The sequence below is a fragment of the Biomphalaria glabrata genome, chromosome 14 (genome assembly GCF_947242115.1).
Source record: "Biomphalaria glabrata chromosome 14, xgBioGlab47.1, whole genome shotgun sequence".
NCBI classification, from domain to species: Eukaryota; Metazoa; Mollusca; class Gastropoda; family Planorbidae; genus Biomphalaria; species Biomphalaria glabrata.
Window position 1 is genome coordinate 10,038,134 of NC_074724.1, and position 21,523 is coordinate 10,059,656.

Sequence of the window (21,523 nt, forward strand, 5' to 3'; positions counted from 1 at the left end):
GTTGCTAGGTGTCACAGATGCCATTATAGATTTATTTGTATATTTCACATTTAAAAGCTTATGTGTAAATAGAAATATAAACCCTTGACTGAGCCTCAGGAATTACCCCACAAATCTAGACCCTTGACAGCACCTCAGGTTTTACCCAAGACGTAATTATTATGTTGCAAATCTATTGGTTGATTTGAAAATAAACAAAGACATTTTTTTAAAAGAGTTAGCGCCAGAGAATTGACGAGAGTAGAAAGAACGCGAGTCGATAAAATAATTTCCTAGTAGACAGTCACGTTTCTAAGTGCTCTGATTTAAAGCCTTTGTAATATTATTTATGCTTGTTGATCTGTAACTTGTACATAAGCTGTACTTACGTTTTATATTGAAATAAAGTTCCAGAGTTGTGTTTTAACAAAGAATCTCTTATTGTGCATTCCTAGATCGTCATTTATTCAACTATTTTAATTCAAGTAAAATCCCCGGCATCACAACACATCGTGACATCTTGCATGTTGTGACACTAGGTCATTTTCAATTTTTATTTTATAGGGCACATCTTCCTGTAATGACAGTTTTATTTCCAGTTCCATTTTCAACTTTACCACTTCTATTGCCTTTTTATCTAATTCTAATTTTAATCTTTCTAGATCTAGTTTTTGTTGGTTTAAAACAAACTCTTGTAATTCCTCATCCTCAATTCCAAATATGTGGGCCTGTTCTATTATTACCTCAATTGACCTAGGTTTAAACTCGTCCATGGTAATCACATATAATAATAAATATTACTGAATAAGCTTAAATTAATTTATAAAGGTTAAGTTAACAAGTAACATCGTTCAATTTACATAAGACACTAACTTATACAAAGGATCAACACACACACAAAATATTTCACCCTCAATCTCCATTACTGACAAGGCAATGTACACTCGACCCTGAATGCCCGATACAAAAGAAAACCCAACTTCTCTGTGTCTGATGCCAGGAAAAATATAACAACTCTTTCCACACGACGGTGCTACTTTTAGAATGTAGGACTTCTGGAGTGTCGGGTCGCTGTTCAGCCTCCTTGTAAACGCTTTGTTACTCAGCAAATATAGAGAATGAAACAAATACAAAACAAAAATATTCAAACATTGATATAATACTAATAGTAATAATAATGGGTGCATACAAAAAAAATGATTATCTAGTCAGGTAGTACAATAATAATCCAACTAGATACCAGATATACAAATAATCAAATCAATTCAATCAATGCGCGACGATCAAGTAGTCCCATAGGTTAGATACAGTGATGCCGGCACTTGCTATTTCCTTTACGTTCAACAATGACGAAGAGGGCGTCGATGCGCAAAAGTCCAGTATATTCCAACATCAATGTAACAAAGGAAGATTATTCACGATTACTTGAATAATTGCATTCATGTAGAATAAATCCAATAGTAAGTGAATAGTAGTAGTAGTCTCTTTAAATGGTGATGTCTCTTTAAATGGTCATGTCTCTAAATTGTGATGTCTCTTTAAATGGTGATGTCTCTAAATTGTGATGTCACGCCGTGCTGAATCTTCGGACGTCATCGAAAAAAAAGTTGGGGGGGGGGGCATTGACCTCGGTAGAATGTAGAATAACCCAATAGTAAGTGAGTAGTAGTAGTAGTAGTGTCTCTTTAAATGGTGATGTCTCTTCAAAAGGTGATGCCATGCCGTGCTGAATCTCAAGACGTCAATAAAAAATGGGAAGTGACGCAATGACCTCGGTATACAAGAAGTAGCTGCAAGTCCAAATTAGTCAATGACATATGACGAATTAGGTGAAACAAATACGGTTCTAGTAGAAATGTCAACTTGTTACTTTGAATGGTATGTCATTTTATATAGAGTTGATTCCACCTAATGATATCTCCACATCTCTAGGAGGCGGGGTCTACGTGGGTGTAAACGATGTTAAAGCACAAAGTTTGATTGGGATTCTTTCTTGAACATATTACTGACTTGATAGCAAAATAACTTCAGTGTGTAACAGTCGCAATCGTATGTAGAGGTCAAACAGTGAAAAAAAAATGCAGGCTCTGGCTAGTTTAATGACTTCTTCAAAGTGACGAAAAAATAGGTACAACAGACACGGTACCTGCCCGGAAGGGCCCTCAGTAATAATACTGTATTAATAGTACACTGGTTAATAAATACACTGGTGTTAAATAATACAGATTGTATAAATTGAAATACGTCAAGGTAGTATCTCGTTTGGCTGATCGAAGCGACAAATGATAGATGACAGGTACAACGATAAAGACCGACAGACAAATCTCACAAAAGTGAGACTGGGGTACAAAAAGACAGAAGAAGAAATATGGTTATTTACAGCTTTTGGAGGATATTAATGAAGTACAATGTGTCAGCGGCCGTTACGCTACTGTAAAATAGTCGCAGCATAAAAAGTCGTTTTTTTTTTATTTGCGTGACATTTGCATACAAAGTACATTCTTAGCCTTTATAAACAAACAGAAATGTTAACTATTATCTATATTTGTTGTAAACATTAATTGTACATTTTATAAAATACACGAAAAGTATCTTTGTTTGTTAGCATGTTGTTAAAATTATCTCCCTTACATTTATATCCTGTTTTAGAAGAGTTATAGTTTTATAAATAAAAATTCAGAGAAAAGATCTTGGCTACGCCCAATAATTCTTACAGGATACGAGGAGAAACGATACTGATAAATATCTCATCTCTGTTGGAAATACTGCATACACCAACATTCTTGATAGCACATTACAAAGGAAATTGTATGTAATAATGGTAAATGTATATCAATAAATTAAGGTTCAAGGGTTAAATTCATAAAATAATGGGTAGCGGGGTGTTTAGCTTAGAATATTCGGCCGGAGTCGAAAACGGCGAAATAGTGAAAAAATGGCGAATATACGTCAGGAGCCGGAGCCGGAGCAACTATCCGGTGCACCCTTAGTGTATAGATGTATGAATAAATACATTAATGTAAGTTTGTATGATATATTTATGTATGCACATTTGTATGTGTGTATGTATGTATGTATGTATGTATGTATGTATGTATGTATGTATGTGTGTATGTATGTATGCATTAATGTATGTATGTATGTATGTATGTATGTATGTATGTATGTATGTATGTATGTATGTATGTAAGTATGTATGTATGTATGTATATATGTATGTATGTATGTATGTATCTATCTATCTATCTATCTAACTATCTATCTATCTATTTAATGTTATCTTATCTTATCTTATCATATACTATCTTATCGTACCTTATCTATCTTATCTTATTTATCTATCTATCTATCTATCTATCTATCTATCTATCTATCTATCTATCTATCGAGCTATCTATCTAATGTTATCGTATCTTATCTTATCCTATACTATCTTATCTTACCTTATATATATATATATATATATATATATATATATATATATATATATATATATCTTATCTTATCTTATCTTATCTTATCTTATCTATCTATCTTTATATATATCTATATCTAAATATATATATATATATATATCTTATCTTATCTTATCTTAACTTATCTATCTATCTTTATATATATCTATATCTAAATATATATATATATATCTTATCTTATCTTAACTTATCTATCTATCTTTATATATATCTATATCTAAATATATATATATATATATATATATATATATATATATATATATATATACACTTTATAACTTTCCAATGTAAGGCATTTATACATAGACTTAGAAAACGATGCGTAACATTTTCCTGAACATAAATTTATTAACTTTTGAATCCAGTGACTCTACAGAATTTAGGTCATTGGATAACATACATGACTAAATGCATGACGCCAAGGACGTCATTATTTTCTTTTTTTAAGTAACGTCTGTACTTTATAAGATAAGAAGATAATGTCTTAGATTTTGAAATTCTCAAACGAGATAGTGTTTTAAAGAACGCGATAGTCCTTTCAAACCTGAGCTAGTAATTATTTTCTTAGTGATATAGTTATAAATGTTAAAGTTGTAGGGAAATCGTTAGAGCCGTTTTTGAGACCACGTCAAGGTTCAAGGTTCCTAGATTAAGTTGTGACTTGAATAGAGGTATTATACAATAAATTTTATATTAGCTTCTTGGAAAACGACTCTAGAGAAAACATTTTTAAACATTTTTTTAAAACTTACCAAATATCTTGTACAAAACGTAGCATGTCGAGAATCGATATTTCTATATCAAGTTAGTAGAGCCTCTTTAGAGTTTAGCCATCAAGCAATAATGGGTCCAGGAGACAAGTTGATAGTATATAACTTTATTAACAAACTCACATTAAGATGTACACATGTTGTGCCCACTTTGCTCAATGCACTGATTTGAAAAGTTGAAATAAGATAGAACTAAATAAAAATATTTTAATTTGAAATGATTGGACTATTATTATCACAAAAAGGATGTCAACGACCACTGCCAAATTTAATAACAACAAAGAAAAGTAATCTCATTTTAATCTCATTTTAAAGATGACCGATGCCTGTGAAATCAGATTGTAAAAAATCAGTGGTTTAAAAAAAATGCTATTTTACAATTCATCTCATCGGCTAGCAAATTCATGTGCAAATTCATGTACTCACAATCCTGAGAGTGTCGACGCGGTTATAAAAGAACGGCTCTAACAATTTTCCTAGAAAGTCTTATCTTATATAATACAAACGTTACTTCAAAACAAAGACGATGATTGCGTTCTAGTTCTAGTATACTTTTGAGGAAAAATTATCAGCTATTTGTCTACATGTAAAAAACTTTAGTTGACTCATTAAAATTGTTCAAAGTATAATGAAAAATTATTTAAATTTGGCCTTAGGTCTAGACACTCTTCCTTTTTAAACAGATATACTTCATTGGATATTCTCACATTTAGGCATTAATCATTAAAGAGTTTAATCTTATCTTATCTTATATAATACAGACGTTACTTCAAAAGAAGAAGATGATTACGCCCTACGCTATGTTAACCAATTACTAAAATTCTGACAAGTCACTGGTTCTCCTGGCTGAATCAGGCAACCCATTCCATGATCTAATAGGGCTAGGGAAGAAGGAGTATTTGTACAAATTTGTCCTGTACGACTTTGTAAAAAAAAGAAGTTAAGGATCTATAAGCCTATCATTGGAAATACATTTTCTTAGTAGATTCACACCATTTTTGTTTAAATCTATCATTAATTTGATATTTACTCTTATATAAAAAGTTACTTTATTTTAATCTGATTATTGTTTTAATAAAATTACAAGGTGGATGATATACAATATTTACTTGTTTTTATATGATATAAGTTTAAGTTGCGCATTTATCTAAGCCTAATGTAAGTGAAAAAAAATAATTTAGGCCTTAACAATTCCGGCGTATCGTAGATCCTGAAAAGAAAATATAGCACTATCCATTTGAAAATAAATATAAGAGCACTAATGCGATTTAGTACTCATAAATTTATAGTTTTGTGAAAATTATTTTTGATCACATACCGCATAATGTCAATTTACGAGAGTAGAGCACACCAGGGTGTTCAATTTTCGCCTCTCCGAGGTATTTTGATTTCCACAAAACACCATCAGTTCTCAATATCTTTTTAATAACTATACAAGTTGTAAATGTGCTGTTGTCTTTAAAAAACTCAAATGATGATTCAACTGTGTTTCGATCTAGATCATTACATCCGTCAGTAACAGAGCATATTGAGACAATGCTGTCACCTTTGTACCAAGCAACTTTTATGTCCACTCCTGAAGTATGATTGCGTTCAAAATGTAGAATTTCACTTCTTCCTTCTTCTATACAATCAGTAGAAAAAGAAAAATCTGAAAACACGTAGTTTAGGTTTCATCTACATAATACCTTTTGGATTTCAATGTATATGACACGTTTATATTTAATTAATTAAAGCAGAGAGAATAATATTGAAATATCATTTGATCACGAAAATATCAAAAGATTAACAAATAATCGCTCACAAATATGTGTATTATTATTTCCGTGGCATATCTAGACGCCAAATTAGTTGATACTAAATTCGACAAACAAAGAAGCATAGTTATATAGGTTCTTTTTCTTCTTTTGTTATACCATTAGGGCGAACGGGGGATTGAAGGCATGAAGGAGGTGCATGCCTTTCTTCCGTAAGTTATTATCTCCACTAAAGTTTGTATATAGTGGCGTAGCTAGGGTGGGGGGACGAGGGGGAGAATTTGAAAATCCCCTCCCGGCCCCCACTTAAGGGGGCCCCCAAATAAGTGTTCAAAACTGTTTTCTTACGTTAAATATTACGCAAAATGCAGGGGCTCACAAAGAGGTCAGGCTCCCCCAGGCGCCCAAAATATGGTCGATTCCTAGCTACGCCACTGGCTGTTAAGATACGACTTTGGAATTATTGTCAATGAAAGTATCATTCAAGAAATAGACATACAGCAGGATCTGTTGAAACTGAAAGCTTCGAAAAAAAAGCATCAAATTTTATTAGAGAAAATATTGACTCGATTTTAACGAATAAAGCAAAAAGTCAGACAAGGAGAAGGAGCATGTCACTACTTTGAAATTAAGAAAATGCCGCAAATAGATTGCTCATCAGGAAGCGCTACTTGCAGAGACATTTCCTGAAAAAAACTTTGCGAGGTAATGGATTTAGATGCTGAACTCCATTGTAGCTTTAGCTTTTTGCCATCGCCAATATAATGGATATCTAAACGAGGTAGATAGTCAGAGTGCAGATTTCTGATGCATTTGAAGGTTAGTGAGTTTGTGAGAGGAGATGTTTTCAAACATTTCTCGTCACGTCTTACACACACACACACACACACACATATATATATATATATATATATTAAAAAATCAAACTTTTACAGTCTCCCCCCCCCTCATTTTTTAGTAGATAAATAAACAAGATATGGAATTGAAAATGTAGATTCTAGAAACCTGTAGTAAAGGCACGTTTAAGTTTAATAGTTGTAATTTTAAATATGTCACATTGAACAGCAATATTTAATAATATTTATATCTATGCCTTCTGAACTATAATTTTATTCATCTAAGTTGTAACTATTATTTTAATGTTCAATATGTATTTGTTAAAAATGTAATAAAAATCGAATGACTTTTGGTTTACTTTTTTTTTTTTTTTTGTAACAAACATATTTCTTCCTAAATTCCATTTTTTCGTAGATAAAAAAAAGTTAATTGACCATGAAAATAAGTTTCTATCTTAGCCAGAAAAAGAAATTTAAATTAAACATTTACCTAAAAGAAAAGCAGCCAAGACAAGAATCTTCATTACAAAAGCCTCATTTTGCTGTAAAGTAAAATAGTATGCCATCTAAAAAAAAAAGCAAGATAAAATAAAATCGTTTTGATGGCCTCTTCTTTTAAAAATATAAAAATATGTGTTGTCAGTAGCGCCCAGATATTAAAAAAAAAAATTTGTAATGATACTACATTAAAAATTGCATTAAGAGCACCCAGCTTCACACTTTGTATCCCATTTTACCATTTGTACACCTTTAACTGGAAATACTTTTAACATTCATGTTACAGAAGAGGCCTAAAGCAAGCCCACATTCACACACACACGTTTTCACAAACAATTATATTAGGGCTAATAAACACTTGTGAAGTCAAAGCCCTGGCGTATCCAAGAGGGGGTGGTAAGGGTGATCGCCAAACCCCTATTTTAGTAAAGAATTCACAAAATTTGTTTACAATTTATTACTTATGTTAATAATATATACTAATTATTTATAGTTCAACCTATGTTTAGATTATTTCGCCCCTTTTCTCTAGTACGTTGGCCGATTTGGTGGGGTCGGGAGGGGGAGATGGCATCAATCATGACCCCGCATAAACTCTCAGTTGGGGGGTGGCGGTGTAATTTATTTGTAGAAATCACAGCTTGCTAAAAGAATCAATTAAATATCCATATGACTAAAATTTGTAATTGATATTTTAACCAATCTTTATATTATGTCGTTCCCAGTTGGCCGATTGAGTGAATACCTCTACTGCCCTTCTCACCTAAGCCCTTTGAAAGTGAGGGAAGGAGCTGCCCTAATGTTATGGAGAAATTATAGTTGAAGACCGAAATTAGTTGAATTAATATATAAATTTTATAGTATGCCGCCCCCTTTCTGGTATCTTGGCCGATTCGGTGGGTTAAGGGGGGGGGGGGCGATTGCATCTACTGCCCTCCCCAATCTAGCCTTCTGATTGAGGGGCGGTCCTATTTTTATGGAGAAATCATAGTTTGTGAACAAAATTAGTTGAATATCTTCTACGTATATATGTATTGAAATGTGAACCCATTTGTATATTATGTTGCACACTTACTCAAATGTTATCATTAGTAAATATAAAATGAAAAGATGTTGTACCAGGTGGGAGGGGCAATACATGCAAGTGCCTTCCGCTCAACAGACAAATCAATACTTTTCTTTTTGTATTATAGTTAAGAAATTACAAAAAAATTTTAAAGTATGTTACTAATATAATGTATATATGCTATAAATAAATTCGTATATCCAGTCGCTCCAACCCTATTATTTAAAGCCAAATGCAATCATTAGAAAGGAGCGATGATTAATAGTTTTCACTCTATCGCCCCTCCCCTTTCTATAAGAAGACATGGCGTTTTAAAACAGAATAGTCAAATATGGCGACAGAGTTTATGTAATTTCACACGAATTTATCATAACTATTTCAAGAAAGACTTTTGCTTTCAAAAATTTAGAATTCATACGAAATTGGTCAGTAGAAGAGTAACGATTGAGATGAGTTCTAAACCCCAATATTGTTTTCCTTGTCGCTTTTCTCAAACCTTTACTCAATTTGATATTTTTCTAGTTAAATAAATTTGGGACTATATATCACTATTTATGCTTGAATCCTAAAAATGCAAAAAAAAAAAAAATTAGAGTAGAATCTAATTGGTCTACTTCAGTTCTCCTCCCACTTTCTTTTCAATTTCTTTTTTTGTTTAGAGCTTTGAATTATAGTTCTGTAGTAAAACAAAGCTACCAACATGCCTATTGAACAAAATGTATCACTTACAAATGAGCTTTTTTTTTTAATTTCATTTTTGAATTATTTTTTTTGGGCGACCATCCTCAAAGTCTTAATCTAAATATGTTGGGTATCCTATCTTTTCAAGGAACAAATCGGTTTGATTTGCAATGTATCAAGGGCCTATAAATTCATATTAGAATATTTTTAAAGTAAAACATTATTCAAAAGGTCCCTTTTTAATAGAATGAATAATGACACCATGGCACATGTGTAGATATTAGAAAAATGCGTTTCTTCGGTGAAAAAAATTAACAAAAACGTTTTTGGTGTCGGGGCTTCTTATTTTACCTTATATTATACAGACGTTACTTTAAAAAAAAATGATTACGTCCTACGCGTCATGCTTTCAGTCATGCATATTAACCAATAACTTAAATTCTGCCAAGCTTGCAAGAGAAAGGTCTCAATATGACTTTTTTTTTCGCCGAAGGTTGAGAAACACTGCTTTTTTAATTCTCTCTCTATATATATATGTTGTACGCTTTTTTATGGATATGATTAGGGATTACTGGGCATTGGGGTTGGGGTTTGAAAAAAATCGCCCCCCCCCACTCAAAAGTTCTTGATCCGCTGGTGAGTCAAAGGCTGCAAAATAAGACAAAGACTGTGTTATATAAATAACATCTCGCTTTCTAACAGTACAACAGTACATATATATTCTTAACATAATAACTACATAGCGTAAAGAGTGTTAGTGATTACACGTAATAAGCTTAAATAAAGCTCTAATTTTAGAGCACAAATAATATATATGAGTAAGGTTTGAACAGATAACCATCATGACGACAGTCCAAAACCCATACCAAAAAGACCAGCTAGCAATTCGTTGTAACAAATCCTTAGCAGTAGAATCTTTTGTACTTGTAAATAGAGAAAAAAAAGTAAAATTACATCCTAGCAGAAACCTCCTACAGGACCGCAAAGGGGAGGGAAATGGATAGGATTCGAACAGATGACCACTACGAAGACAGTGGGAAGCACATACAAAATTACCTTGCAGTGATCCGTTGAAATGAGATCTTTCAATTAAATGTCTGTGTGTGGATTACGTCCTAGCCTAAACCTTTATGAAGGACAGCAGGGATGGAACTGGACAGGCTTCAAACAAGCAATCTTCACACAACTAACCGTTGCGTTGTAACACGTACCCAACAGTATGATATGACTTTGGGTGTTTTCCGGAACAAAGTGCATCTTAAAGAAATTAATGAGATGTTATATTTAAACTTTAAATTTATAGTAAATTATCTGAAATATTAAATTGTGTGTATTTAATTATGAATTTTATCAAATCTTTTTAACATTGCAATTGAGACCAATATAATGGTAATGTATCACATATTAAGTCTACCCTACCTGTAGCTTAACTAATTTTAAAAGTATTTGCATATTAAATTATAACTAATTTTTAAAAATATTGGAATATTAAATGATAAATTAATTAGAGTTAGCTGTTCTAGACTTAGATCTATAAATCAAATACTTATCTGGGATAAATACTTGGAAAACTAAACAGAAACATTAAATACAAAATTATGATATAAATTGTTATTATTTTAAAAAGTCTAAATCTAAATTTGCTCTATAAAGTGGACAAAGTTGTAGCAACAAGTATCGAGCATGGCTTTACGATCATAAGAAAGTCACAATGTGCACATTTTTACATATCACATTTCAAAAGTTATATGACACAATATATATATATTTTTTTTTCAGATGGCATTTATTATACACATCTTAATTATTTAATATTTAATAAAAAATATATCCAAGACAATAGTTTTAATAGGACAATTAGACACAGGAAGTCAGGAATTTACTTACCAAATCATGATATTTGACTTGCTGAATTCATTATGAAATAATATTCGATTCCATTCTGTATAAAATACCGTGTATACTAAGCAAAGAAGACATCCAGAAAATTATCTGCGGAGTTAAAATTTTTGTTCACTACTTTTCAAGTGGAAAAAAAAGGTTTTTAATTCGTGTGTCAGTGTATAGGAAGAAGATGGATTTAAAGCGCTATCATTAAAATACTATAAAGTCTAATAGATTTATACTTTTGCTTAATCATAATTTTTTCTATGGGGAAAGGGTGGGAGCGGAAATGGCGAGGGTTAAAAATGTTGTTTTTTTCTTAGATCTAACATTCATTAGTTATGATTAGCAAAATAATTGCTATATAAGAAGTATTAATTGAGGTTTTTTTTTTCTATCTTTAAATATTTAGTATTTTATATTTTTCTTGTTCAACCATAAAACATTTTAAAATTAGTAACTTTTCTTTGTCAGTTCATTTTTTACCATTCAATAAAATTGTTTTCAACTTATTGTTTCATTTATGCAAAAATAGTTATACTTTAAATTATACATACATTAAAGTTAATTAACTGTTTCACTTTCCTATCGTGACTGATGAATGTAACTGACCACATCAAAAACTGACATCTTACCGTTTTACTTGCATGTGTTAATTCAAAAAAAAGTTGAGTTACTGTGCTTCTTCTTTAATTTCAAAAATTGAAGAGGCTCTTCAATGCAGACAACTTTCAAACCACTTATAACTTTTGCAGGCTTTCCGAGAAAAAAAACATCTGAGGTCACTATAACAATATGACAAACTATTCCAAATAACAGATTACTTTGAGAGCATTTTGAGAGTTGCATACACACAACTAGACAACAATTTCACTTGATTTCTGCCGATACTATAATTGGTTTCTTTTAAAATGTGTATATTTATATTTTACTAATTATTGTAATTTCATCCAGAATAATATATAATAGAACATAAATGGTTTGTCCTAAATTAAAAAAATAAATAGAAACACAAGGAAAATAAGTTCTAACATCTATGAATTTTAAAAATAGTATATTGTCGAAAACACTTGGAATATTTTTGTGATTTGTAAAAAACGTAATCACACTGTTTAGAGATTGACAAACAAGGCGGAACAAATCTAATTAGCTAGGAACTTTGTTGTATCCGGTGTAAAAGGAAGTGTTGATAAGCTTTACTTCTTTAAAAAAGCTAGATTTAATTTTCTAAGCTCTTCTTTTTGTAGAACAAACGAATTTCAATATGAAGGAAACATTAGTATTTAAGAAGTCTAATTTGCCTTCTGTATATTACCCATGTCTCGTATCCACATAGAAGGGTTGAGAGAACCACTGCCTGGTACGAGATGATACTTGTAGACAGACGTCCGAAAATCGCTACTCCCTTAGCAAAAGTTGATCAATTTCCCCTTAAAATTGAAGTTCCATACAATAAGCTGCTTCTCAGAAATGTAAAGTATTCTACAAGGTTAGTTGGATTTTTATTCTAGGTGATCTTTAAGGCCAAGTAGATTTCATTAGGTTACATTTGCATCATTTATTAATTAAGCTTCGCTTTTTATCGAACATTTGTGAAAAAGCATTTTTTTAAGGGGCAGGGGAGTGGAGACTTACGTAAAGAGATTGATCTTATTAAATATATGCGATTCACATATATTAATTTCTGTGTACATTTATATCCTTATGTATACAATGTTATTAACATCTTTAAAGACATTTCGTGCCATTGGAATGAAATGTTTAAACAAGTGATTTTCAGAGTGGTCTGTATAAGCCTTTATGGGTCTGCGGCGAGCAAAAATGTAAATTGGGGTCTATAAGATGTTAACGTGGGTCTACGATAGTGGATCTAAATTAAAAAATTGAGTTTCTAAATTTTATTTTCTATTAATTAGTGATTTGTACCTAGTTAATCTTTTCGGATTTCAACCATTAACTAATTTATTTTAATTATAAAATTTCAACATCATATTTAAATATCTTCATTGTGTTTACATAGAACTAATATTCAACTTAATACAAAAAGAAATGTAGTTAGTAGAGTGTTGAAAATTGGGTTTTACGCCTTCCTCCGTTAACTATGTGCAAAGTTTTAAGTAATGACGCTATGAAACTATCTAAGCTGAAGGATTATTTCAGATGATGACACTTGATAAAATACATAGGCCTAAAGATATTGTTACGTATTTCTGAATCTTCTGGCTAGATGTATTAGTTGGCACACAAATAAAAACACTGCAAAGAACTTGACTACTAAACTTTCAGTTTCATATAACTTTAATGACTATTAACTCTAACAATTCGTTACTGTAACATGTAGCGTAGAAGACTGAACAATATCTGTCAGTTTACAGTTAGCTATACTTCGTTGCAATTCATCTCTTCACTTCGTTGCAATTCCTCTCTTCTCAACTTGCATCGAGCCGTATTCCACAGAACAGACCAACGACACACTTCCCAGTGTCGCTCCAGGTCTTCCAAATTATATACAATACATATGGCATTATTAGATAATATTTTTTATTACGGTACCAACTAAAGCCATTAAACATTTACTTACACTATTAACTTGTACTTCACTAACAAACAATTGAGCTAACAAATTTAGTGAGAGCGATGGCTTTGCATGGTTTTAGAAAGTTTGGAGACATTTGGCTCATAGCTTGTTTTAAGTTTCAAACACGACTCTATATTTTCATTTGTTACTTAGCTTCTTACTTTTCACTTGCTTGAACGAATATGTCGATCCAAAGATAGTCAGCACTCCAAATGCCAACTTCTTCAACCCACTGTAGCAATTTGGAAGATTATTCCATGCGTCGAATCAACTCGCTGCATTCCTTTTAAAGCTGTCCTCTTTTGTTGCATAACTTACATACAATTCTCGATCCCCAACACTTCCAACTTAATTTTCGACTCTGTAAATTTTCCATCCCACAAAACTTTACTTTTTAAATCGATCAATGGCATTTCTAGAGATCTAGTATCAATTCCAAACGAATCAATGTGGATTGTGTTACTATTTGGTTTGAGAGGATTTACTCTGAAAGCTAGAATTGTTGGTTTTTAATTGCTCAAATCTATCAAGAAATTCATCTTGAAATTTTTTTTTATAAATGTGCTGAAGTAATTTGTATCAGACGTTTCACTGATTTTATCGTGATGCTGCTTTAGACATTGAACATGAAGTAACTTAACGCTTTGAATATCTTCTGCAAAAAGAATTAATTTTTCTTCAAAACAAACAAATTCTTCTACCAAAACATTGAATGGGTTTCCCTTTCTTGCAGTTTTAGATTCAGCTCATTTAATATATCTATTATATCAACCACAAAGTAATTTTTTTGCAAATATTTGTCGTTCTCTGATTATGGGTGATTAATGCCTTTTTCAATTAGGAATGTATTTATTTCATCCAAGCACAAAGCAAGACGTTTCAGCCATCGAACTTTATTGGTAAGAAGGATCTCAGAATACTGAGTCTCCTTTTAAGTCTTTAAAACTGACAATGGTGCAGTGCATTTGACAAGATGATGTTAACAATATTGATTACCAAATTTATGGCCTCAACTATTTCGGCAGGAATGGTGTATTATTTAGTGAAACCAAGAATTTCGTGTTTTATTTTTCTCTGAAGAATCGTAGTTGGCTCTTTATTTTTTCTGTCATACTTCTGGCTCCATCAGTTTGCATTTAAACGATTTTATTTCAATTGATCCTAATGTCTTCGTTATATCCTCACCTCTAGTTTGTCACGAAAACGGTATCCAGACCTAGAAGTTCTTCCTTTGGACGTTGGGAAGACAAAAAGGGTAGCTTGTGCTGTGTCTTTTATGTTGCAAGACTCATTTATAGAAAGTAATAGGGTAGAAGAAAGTTGAATATCTTCCACCTGCAGATATGTTACATTTAAAGACATTTTAGCCAATCTATTTTGTACTGTTTCAGCGGATAATGGCAAATCTTTGATTTTTTTCCAAGATTTCTGGTTTGTTTTTGAAATCACGAAACAGTTCTTCAGATGCACGTAGGAAGCAGTCTTTGGCATACTCACCATCTGTAAATGGTTTGCTTTTTTGTGCAACTTCTCGTGGTAATGCAAAGCTTGTGAGATAAGCATTACTTGTAGAGTGCTTCTAAGTTCGAGAAGATAATCGTTTATAACTCATTTACTTGAAACAAAAAACTATACACCAAAGCCAAAGCACGTGAAGATGCCTATTCGTCTTGCGTTGAAAGCGAATTAAAAACTACATAGAAACATGCGACCATGGCCGAGAGCTTCCGAGGAATTGACAACAGTATAGACGCGTGTAATGGGGAAGAGGTGTGGTGAAAAGCGAGTACAAATGGCTCAAAGATAGAATCGATGCCTAATTTTCGTTTTAAACAATTCAGAACTATATTATAAACAATGTTTCGAAAAAAAAAATAATATTAGCGTATGGAACTAAAGAGCCGCAGCTTCACACCCAAAGAGCCGCATGCGGCTCGCGAGCCGCAGGTTGCCGACCCCTGACCTAGGCTGATCTTATCCTTACTTCAGAATAAAACATGGTGCGGAGAGAACCAAGTAGTTCGAAACCTATAAGGCCGACGAATTGTTCTGTTTTACGACACTACCTTGAGGCTCAGACTGTGGCTCAGATCTGTTCATAAAACTCTCAAAAACAACCTGGTGTTTCCATCAGACAAGGTTGTTTATCTCTGTGTAAACTTCTGCCCTGATCTTTTCCATAAAATTTCAGTTGATTGCATCAATGCCGAAGAACCTTGAAAATAAAAAGAAAAAAAAAGATTGTAAAGTCAACTGAATTATTTTTTTTAAAAATAGTTTCTAAAAAAATAAAAATAAAAAGTTAGTTTTGTAATATTAAAGAAATACAATGTGATTTCTTTTTTTATTTTTCTATATCCAGAGATTTAAATATCTTGTATAATATAGTCTAGAAATAGAACTAGCCCAGCCCTATGTACAGTAAAAAAAATATTAGATCCATTTATGTTTGTTTCTTCTACAATTGTGATAACATTTATAGTGAAAGTTAGATCTAGATCTATTTCAATAATAAAAATTATAAAAAGCAGCACAATCAGATCTAGCATACAAAGAAAACATTTGCTGGAATGTTAAGAAACACTTGACCTCTGTAACTAGTGTACGGATAAAATTCATCTATATGCTTGACTGACAATGCCAATGTGTTATCTTTTTTTGCCTGACCACTCAACACTATTGCGTATGCCCGAGGAAAAAAAAACGCGTGATGGTCAACACCATTAACTATACACACTACACTAGGACTACATGTTTAGGCTCACTACGTCTATCTGACTAGGTCGTTGCAATTAGTCGAACATAAAAATTATTTATGTTGTTATTTTTGGTAGGGAGGTTGTGTATGAGTTTTTTTCTTCTATAGTTTTCCTAATGCTTTTAGATTTATAAACAGTAGATCTAAACATAGATATCAAGAATAGGCCTACAGACTACAATTAAATCTATGCTTCGCAACATCTAAGGTTCAAGCTAGAAATAGGTATAATTAATGTTCCCGGTGTTTATAAAATATCTTTTGCCGAAATTGGATTAATAAATATATGACCGACTACGCTTCAGATTTCAATTATTAACTAACTGCTACTATCGGTATTAAGCCATTGAAGCCAGAACCAGAAGCGGTCTTTGGACTTTAAATTACAAATCTGATGACAATTTGTTGGTCTGAAATTCTTGAACACATACATCCAACCACTTTACAAGCCAGATTGCACTTTACTTATGAGAGATTTACATTAGTAACTAGATAAAAATATACTAACATATTTTACATTGACCCTCCCACAAACAGCCTTTATAGATGGATAACTGCGCTCAGGTGTTTGACAAGAACTGTACATGCTCATGCTACACAGATTAATTTGTGATAGGCCTATCTGTTTATAAATACTTTTCAGCTTGAATATATCAGTCAGTAATAGAGTTTAAAACAAAAAGGTATATATATGGAACAAAAAACCAACCAATATAGGTATGTTATTTAATAATTTAGTAAAATGTTCAGCAACACAAGCTATTTACAAGACACTTAGGTATCTGGCTCAGGCCGAATATCATTTTTTACTATTCGGCAATATTCGGCTCAGGCCATATATCAAAAAGTACTATCCGGTGCACCCCTAATATATATATATATATATACATACACATTTCCTGTAAATCTATTCCAATCAATTTATCCTCTCACTCCATCCACTACAATTTCACTGAAAGACATTAAATTTCCAAATTATTTTATCACCTGGACATTTAATTCTCTAATCTTTAATTTTACAAAAAAAAAATAATAATTGTAAAATTGAGAAAATATTAACTTTTTTTTTACATAATAAAAATTGTGACACATTGAAAAAGACTAAAATTATACGTCTTTAAAAATATCCATAGATATTGATTTCATGCAAAATTGTCTTCGTGTTCATATAAATCAGTAAGATATTTAGGCAAAATGGTTGTAGGCGTTCCATTGGTGATCTTCATGTGCAATTTATTAGCGGCATAATCAAAATTATTATAATTTTTGTTAACGTATCTCTCCAAAAATGCCCTCTACTTCCACCAGACATTGGTGATACCTATTTATATATTTTGTTAAATTTCTATCATCTTCAAACACTGTCTCTCTTCCATTTCATTTTGTATCGACTTAAATGAGTTAGTTCTCTTTTTGTGTTAGTTCTCTTTTTATTATCCCTCTGAGTGCTAAACTTAAAAAAGAAAGACAGGAGAGAAATAATATAAACACTTTAAATTATGTCAAACAAATAAATAGTCGCATGTTAGATAAAATTAGTGCTGAAAGTCAAAGCCTTAGCAGCAACATTATACACTTAACCGAAAACAAAAATATTTGGATATTAAAACCTGGGGTTTAAATGTCAGGGGATGAAGTAACTAGGGGATGAAATGATTAGACACAATATAGAAATATGATATAAATGTTTTGTAATCTCATTACATTATCCTTCAGATTAACATAAGCATCTGGAACATCATACCTGTAATTGTGATACTTTTTCCAACATCCACAGAAGGTAATCTTAATTTTTGTTTTTACTTTTTTTTTTAAGCTATAAGATTATTTTAATGTTTCTATTTATCAAACTTTTAAAATGTAAAACGAATCGTTTTGTTTTTTGCTTTATTATTTTAGTAAAATTTATAATTTCCGATGCTATTTAGATAAAGCACTTGTTAAACAGAAATAGCCATTGAATGTGTTCACTTCTTTAGTTGTTCTTATTTGTATCAAACTGTAGAAAGAGATTATTTAGTTCCTCTTTTGTTAACAAGTCTACAGCAACGTCTCTCAAACTGTGGACGCCCCAACCCCCCATTAAAGGCGGTGCAACGATCTGACAACAAACTTTGGACGAGTGTGGCCTTTTTTTTTTTTTCTAGCATTAAATGTATTTTCATTATAGTGAGAAATCAATATTTGTGTACTAATAAAAAAAAACATATGTGATGCCTTTTCATCTTCTTAGTAGCGTCTTTTAGACAGTTTACAAAAAAAAAAAAAATCAGCAAAACGCTCTTTTAAAATACACATTTCAATATCTCTTCAACAAAGCCATTCTTGTTATAAAATACAACGTTAATTGTAGGACGATCAATGTACAACAACCAAGTACACTCACTGCTGCCTTGAATGTATATAGAACTTCCGATCGGCCTGACCTAGTTAAAACTGTATTTTACTCGCTTGCTTCTTACTAATAGACATAGCTGACTGAGCAAAAAGAAAAAAAAAAAAGGTTTTTGTGTTGGGTATGCAACTTGCTTGGCCAGTGTGGCTTCAGAGCTTTTAGAGTTACACCTGACATGATATTTGTTCTGCGATAATTACACGAAAAATGAAAAAACAGATCCTAAACCTATACGCTGCCTTTGTGGAACTCACGAAGGCTTTCAACACAGTTAGTCGCGATGGTTTGTGGAGGATTTTGGCTAGGCTGGGATGTCCACCTACGTTCCTATCCATTCTCAAGCAGTTTTATGTGTGACAAAAAAGCCAGACCATACAATGGTGACCTGTCTTCCCCTTCATCAATTGACGGCATTTTGGTTCCCAAATTTTTTGACTACCTAATCAGTTGTAGCACCGTTATCTTCTCTCATACAGCGTCTTCCTGTTCTTGTTTAATAATGATAAATTTTGTAATAGTTATACAGGACAATCTTTTAGCCAATTAGCTACATAACAGTTCCTATATTTGAAAAAAAATGATAACAAAAAATGTATGGTGTTGACTAGATACTAGCTATCAAGTTTAAATAAATCTAAGTATGCTGTTTTTAAACTTTAAATCTTATCATATTATTTTGGCAAATTGTATCCATAAAAAAGAAATACAAGAAAGCATAAAAGATATAACCTCAACATAATGGTATTGTCACAGATTCCTCTGAAATACTATCAGAGCCAGGCACATTATGTCTGTTGAGCTTCTCAACGAGTGCCAGTTAATTATATTTTTTTTAGGAGGGGGGGATAGACTGTTGAACCGATGGGGCACAAACACATTCAGTAGTGCATCTTAATTAGTCTCTTTTTTTCCTTCAGACAATCGGGGATATTTGCACTGAATTAATTTATAAAATGTTTCTATTTAGGATGTGATACACAAGGAGAAATTAATGTTACTTTAAGTAACATAACACTTAAAGAAAACAGAGACTATCTCATAGAAAATGAGACCCTGCTAACAAAAGGATTTATCTATATTGCCAATTACGACATCAATGCCATAAAAGCGACATGCAAAATTCTAAACGGAAACACCAAGGAAACTCTAGAAGAGGTAAATATCTTTATTATGTCAAAGTCAAAAAAATAAATTGATCCTTCCAAAACATGTCAATACTTTTCATTATTGTTCAGGGTGTTTTTATTTTTAAAAAATCAATTCCAAGGAATATTTTATTTGCTCTTCTAACTTATATTACATTTAATTTCCATGCATAAACGTTGCAAAAACACATGAAACTCCGATATAACATTTACGGCTATCTGTTGTTCACAGCCGTCTCAGACTTCTGTGCTACTGTGAGCTGCATTTAGCTTAAAGAGTGGTATTAGTCTTCGCGAGCTAATTATCACTTCAAAAATACTCTGCGCTGGCTGGAGGCAATACAGTAATTATCCCACAAATGACTAGTCACAAAAGAGTCTATAAAAGGATACCTCTCAAAGTCGCCTGCTGGAATGTTGGCACACGGCAGGACAGCAACAAAAATGAATGCCATCAACGGAAGTCTGCACTGTTGGCATTAGAGTTGGCTCGGCTAGATGTAGAATAGCTGCCATCAGTGAGGTACGCTTGGCGAGCCAGGGGTCGCTGACTGAAAGGGGGGCTAGCTACACCCTATAATGGTCCGGAAAAGGCCCTGAGGAGCAAAGGCAATTAGGGGTGGCCTTTATGGTAAACAATCTCTTGCCAAGAAACTACTAGATATCCATGTCGGTCACTCAGACCGACTGATGTTGCTCAGACTACCGTTATATGGCACCAGATACATCACTATCATCAGTGTTTACACTCCACGCTGCAGGCCTGAGAAAAGCCTTGTGCAAGGTGGACACTACTGACAAACTGGTTGTCATGGGTGACTTCAACGTTCGAGTGGGGAAAGACTACAGCGCTTTACCTGGTGATCTAGGTGAGCTAGGCATTGGCAACTGCAACGATAACGGAAGGCTCCTGTTGGAACTCTGCTCTGAAGCAAAGCTTGCGATAACCAACACGTTTTTTTTAACAAAAATGAACGTTTCAAGATCACATGGATGCAACCAAGCTGAAAGCATTAGCACCTGTTGGATTACATAATAGTGAGGCACTGTGATGTCAGGGATGTGGTGCACACTAGAGTAATGCCCAGTGCCGACTGTTACAAAAGCCATCGTTTGTCCGGACGAAACTAAAGATCACCATCAATATGGTAAATAAAGGTGGCCATCCTAGGGCAAAGAAGCTACATGTCGAAAGGTTGGCTGACGTACGAGAGCGCTTCAGTGTACTACTCGAGGCTGATCTTTAAAAGCAACAGAACGATGATCCAGTAAGTAACTGGAGACAGCTAAAAACGATACTTCTGAACGTGACAGCCAAAGTCGTGGGATACTGCAGTAAACCCAACAGAGACTGATTTGATAAGAACAATAACGCAATTCAAGAACTGTTAAAGAATAAGCATAAATACTATCGCTCTGTTCTCGCGAACCCCAATGACAACGCAGCCAGAGCTCTCTATAAAGCTTCTTGTCACACTCTGCAGTCAAAGGTCAGGGAACTAAAAAAATGGTGGCTTGAGCTGTCCGTAAACATGCAGAGACAAGCTGACACTGGTGACATGCGCTCTTTCTATGAGTCACTTCGTTGTGCCTATGGCCCAACGTACCAGACTACAGCGCCGCTAAGATCATTCGATGTTTCTGCCCTATTAACCAGCAAGGCGGATATACTAAATCGCTGGACAGAACACTACAGTATG

The 21,523-nt window shown here is 32.8% G+C and overlaps 1 protein-coding gene and 1 long non-coding RNA gene across 2 annotated transcripts in view; one reads left to right on the forward strand and one right to left on the reverse strand.

The window, feature by feature from the left end:
* Positions 1–5,299: 5,299 nt before the first annotated feature.
* LOC129922968 (uncharacterized) lies at positions 5,300–11,056 on the reverse strand. The gene is made up of 4 exons (XR_008774897.1): positions 10,951–11,056; positions 10,120–10,320; positions 7,309–7,384; positions 5,300–5,876 (listed from the first exon to the last, which is right to left on the reverse strand). It is a non-coding gene; the product is annotated as an uncharacterized LOC129922968 (long non-coding RNA).
* Positions 11,057–15,238: 4,182 nt separating this feature from the next.
* Positions 15,239–21,523, forward strand: part of LOC106052597 (uncharacterized) — a 32,431-nt gene continuing 26,146 nt past the window's right edge. The window contains exons 1-3 of the mRNA XM_056011129.1: positions 15,239–15,295; positions 18,000–18,063; positions 19,646–19,833. Of these exons, the coding sequence (XP_055867104.1) occupies positions 15,239–15,295; positions 18,000–18,063; positions 19,646–19,833 (309 nt within the window). The remainder of the gene's footprint in view (positions 15,296–17,999; positions 18,064–19,645; positions 19,834–21,523) is intronic.